The sequence below is a fragment of the Austrofundulus limnaeus genome, unplaced genomic scaffold (assembly GCF_001266775.1).
Source record: "Austrofundulus limnaeus strain Quisiro unplaced genomic scaffold, Austrofundulus_limnaeus-1.0 Scaffold1327, whole genome shotgun sequence".
Taxonomy (NCBI): domain Eukaryota; kingdom Metazoa; phylum Chordata; class Actinopteri; order Cyprinodontiformes; family Rivulidae; genus Austrofundulus; species Austrofundulus limnaeus.
The window spans coordinates 25,138-28,992 of NW_013953729.1; the positions used below are offsets into that span (position 1 = coordinate 25,138).

Genomic DNA, 3,855 nt, shown 5'->3' on the forward strand with positions numbered 1-3,855 from the left:
TATATATTAATATATAAATAATAACAACTTGCCATGTGCTCTAGGTGGGTTTTAAATGTTAATTTATCATAAAGATCCACAAATTTCATTCACAAATTTATCAAAAAACAAGGTTCTTGATTTGCTAAACTTATTTATATTTAGGACCATACTATGACACAGCTTTTCTGGGATAAATGTAATTTATTAAACAATCAAATATGAAGAATAAATAATTACATGAGCTGAAACCATATAAATAATATAATATTTTTGAATAAAATAGTCTTTTAAAAAAGAAATCATTCTAACAAATAAAACATTTGTATGTTTTAAGTTATTTTGCTCTGTGTGAAAGACGGATATTTGCTGGTTGGACTGGAGAGTGTGGAAAGCTGCTTTAACCAAGGCTGAAGATGCAGAAGACCAAACAGGAGCTGTCCATCTGAAGGACATGTTAGTCTAAAAGACATTTAACCATGAAATGTTCAGTTTGTGATGTTTATATGACATACACCCAGCCCCTCGACCACTTAGGTAGTTTACAAAATTTATGCAGAGTAAAAGAATAAAATAAAAACTTGGACTGATTTGGCATGATGTCCTGAGACGTTGCAGCTGATAAGAGTCAAAAAACAGAACAGGGGGACGTTAGATGACCTGACACCATAAATGTGTTAAATGAGTGAAGGAAAATATGAGTGAGCACCAAGCAACAACCCTAGGTTCTTCCCTGAGAACCAGATCAAAACTTTTATGTGCAACCCTGGTTATAAGTAAACACTGATATGGTGCCCCCAACAGGTAAAAACAGTGTAGAATGGATACAGAAACAGTATCACCCTGCTGTCTGCATCCTCGTTTCTTCTACACCTGTTAAAGTATAAGAAATCTAGAAAAGGACAAACACTTTTTCACACCACTGTTTATGTAAATGGCTCAATAACAAAACTCATTATATCCATTATCGACAACTGTTGACATTTTATACATAATTTTACACTTATTTTAGTATTTTAAAAAAAACAAGTCCCCCACCATTTTTATTACTTCTATTCATTTAATATAGTCCATATTGTTCTATTTGAAAGTTATTTATATTCTCATCATTGAGCCAGGTGTCTATCATAAATTGTGCTTTTATAATGAATGAATGATTTTATTTGTTTGGGACAGTGTGCAATTAAAACATAATTGGATGCATTGCACCAGATTTAGCCTAAGGCTAATTTACATCTGTAGTCCCATAAAACAGTAAAAACAAAACATCCAACAGTAAAATAGAAATAAGAGTGGAAAAAACAGAAAAATAAAAATAATAAGAATAATAATAATAAGAAGAAGAAACAGTGAGGGTTAGAATTCTTCCAACATAAAGTGTCCAAAAATTCTTCCAAATCTAAAAATAACACTCTCATAAGAACGATGTCAGAATTTCTTACTGATGATTAATTTGTCATCCAAAGCCTGTTGTTCATCTGTATGTTTTTCTCTTTAAATAATTACATTTATTCTGTTTTCTCAGTTGAAAAGGTCTTTGAGTGTGACACATGTGGAAAGATTTTTAATCAGAAGAAGCAACTTCAGAGCCATTATAGAGTCCATACAGGTAAGAAACCAAACATATCAATGCTATTTAATTTTTATAATCACACTCAGGACCATACATAAGCCTCTAAGTTGTTTTTTTTATTTGTTTTTTTTTTTTTACATAAAGGTAAATCATTACCAGAATGTGCTCAGTGTCACCACAGGTTCATGGATTCAGCACAACTGAAGAAACACCTCAGAACTCACACAGGTAACAGCCCAACATCTGAATCTGTAGTATTACATTACACTTACAGTACTTTTATGTAGAGTTTATGTACAGTATACTTACAGTAATAGAAAGTATGATTGATTTATGGAGACCTCCATGTTTTCTCAGGGGAGAAACCGTTCACCTGTGAGATCTGTGGGAATGGTTTCACAGTTAAAAGCTCTCTGCAGATTCACATCAGGATTCACAGGTGAGGGACACACACACACACCACACACACACACACACACACACACACAAACACACACGCTCTGTGCTTCGACATTCAGTCTGTTAACAGCAGTCATGAGAAAATAAAGGTCCAGTCTCTTTCAATTCTGAGTTTTTTGTATCAGGATCCATGTTTTTCTACCCTGATTTGAACAAAAACTCAACAGATTCCACTGATTTCACAGAGATTTAATAAAGTAAAACTAAATGTTAAAATTACGTATAAAAAATTGGATCTATCACGCAGCTTCTACAACAAGTCGACCCCTAAGAGAGTGCGTTTATCTGATGTTTGGTGATAGGCGTGTTAACTAATATGTCTCATTTTAAGTACACAGAGAGCAATTAACAATTAATCACAGTTTAATCATAACATATAAAGATATGTAATTATGCTTTTAGATTATCAAAAATAGTCCAGCTCTTTCAATAAAAAAACAAGAATGTTAATCTTTTACAATCTGTTTTATTTATGACATTGATACTCTGAACACTTAAATTTAATACAATAAATATGTTGTATACATTTATTGACTAGGGATCAACCTAAATATCTGTCCATCATCGTTTAAGAATCAATGTTAAACGGAATAAATTTCCCTTCAGTTTCATTGGCGACACTAAGAGGTGACACTGAGAAATGTTGGTTACATACTGTAAGCCCAGATTCTGAGTATAGGCGCAGCCCTTTAAGGCTATCACTAGTTGGTTAAAGGCTTTTTTTTTTCATTTGCCAATATCGATAATCTGACGATATCTTTCCTTCTTTCTTAAAAAAATAACAACATGTGGTCAAACCCTGCTTGCTTACATCTATGGATATGATAAACTACAAAAACATTTGTGTGCATCCTTACCAGTGATGATGTTTATACTTGGTGCTTATCTTATTGTAGTTTTCTCCATGTGGCTGAATACTTTATAACTTGTGAAACTTTGTAGAATAGGAGAGCAAAACATGACAAACTAAAACTGAATGTTGCATGTCGCGTGCAGCCTTTGCACGAGCAGCTTGGTCACATGTGCAAAGATGGACATATCTGTTGGATAATGGTGCTCTGAGCTCAAATATTTCTTATAAAGTTTGGTTTTAGAGACCAAAGTTCCAGTAGTGAAGTGAGGGAGGAGAGGAGAGGTTTACTTGTTTTCACAAAACAAGAAACTCTCTGCAAAGAACCCCTTCTCAATAACTGGGTTTGAAAATAGACGGACACTCCCATTTTTGCAGAAAATCTGACAATTTGGGTGTGCCATATTTCTGTAATCAGTAGTCAGACTGACCTAAAATTCAAGAGACTGTGCAGTGGGATCACAATGAACAAATAAGCTAAGTTTCATCAAAATCTGAGGTGGGTGGGTTAAAACCATTGGGTGATTTAGCACGGAAAAACACCCCTGCCCACCGCTCATGACGTCATGCACCTGACTCATACAGCCCCTCCTGCAGGTGGTGAACCCACAGGAAGGCAAACCCATGGAACTCCTTTGGGTTGAGCCCGACTGGACCCTATGGGTCGAGACACAGACACACTGTTGAGCCCCTCACCCAGGCCTGGCACCAGAGTGAGGCTCCCATAACCCACGTCCAGGCAACAAACAATGACTTCCTTGTTTTTGTTTGTCCATAGAAGTGTTTCAAACCATTCTTTGTCTGGCCTGTTACCTAGGATTTGTCATGGGACCCATGTGGTTTGCCTTTGACAGCATAGTTCAGAGCAGTCCAGCTGAAACACGGACACGAATTTGGACTCAATGGGCCTCATGCAAGATCCGTTCGTACGCACAGATTTGTTCTTAAATTGTGCGTACGAGTGATTTAGGAGAATTTGTGGCATTCACCAATG

The 3,855-nt window shown here is 35.7% G+C and overlaps 1 protein-coding gene across 1 annotated transcript in view; it reads left to right on the top strand.

Moving 5' to 3' along the window:
• zbtb24 (zinc finger and BTB domain containing 24) overlaps positions 1–3,855 on the top strand; it is a 30,871-nt gene that overhangs the window by 13,961 nt on the left and 13,055 nt on the right. Inside the window, exons 4-6 of the mRNA XM_014031818.1 lie at positions 1,505–1,588; positions 1,697–1,780; positions 1,910–1,991. Coding sequence (XP_013887272.1) covers positions 1,505–1,588; positions 1,697–1,780; positions 1,910–1,991 — 250 coding nt within the window. The remainder of the gene's footprint in view (positions 1–1,504; positions 1,589–1,696; positions 1,781–1,909; positions 1,992–3,855) is intronic.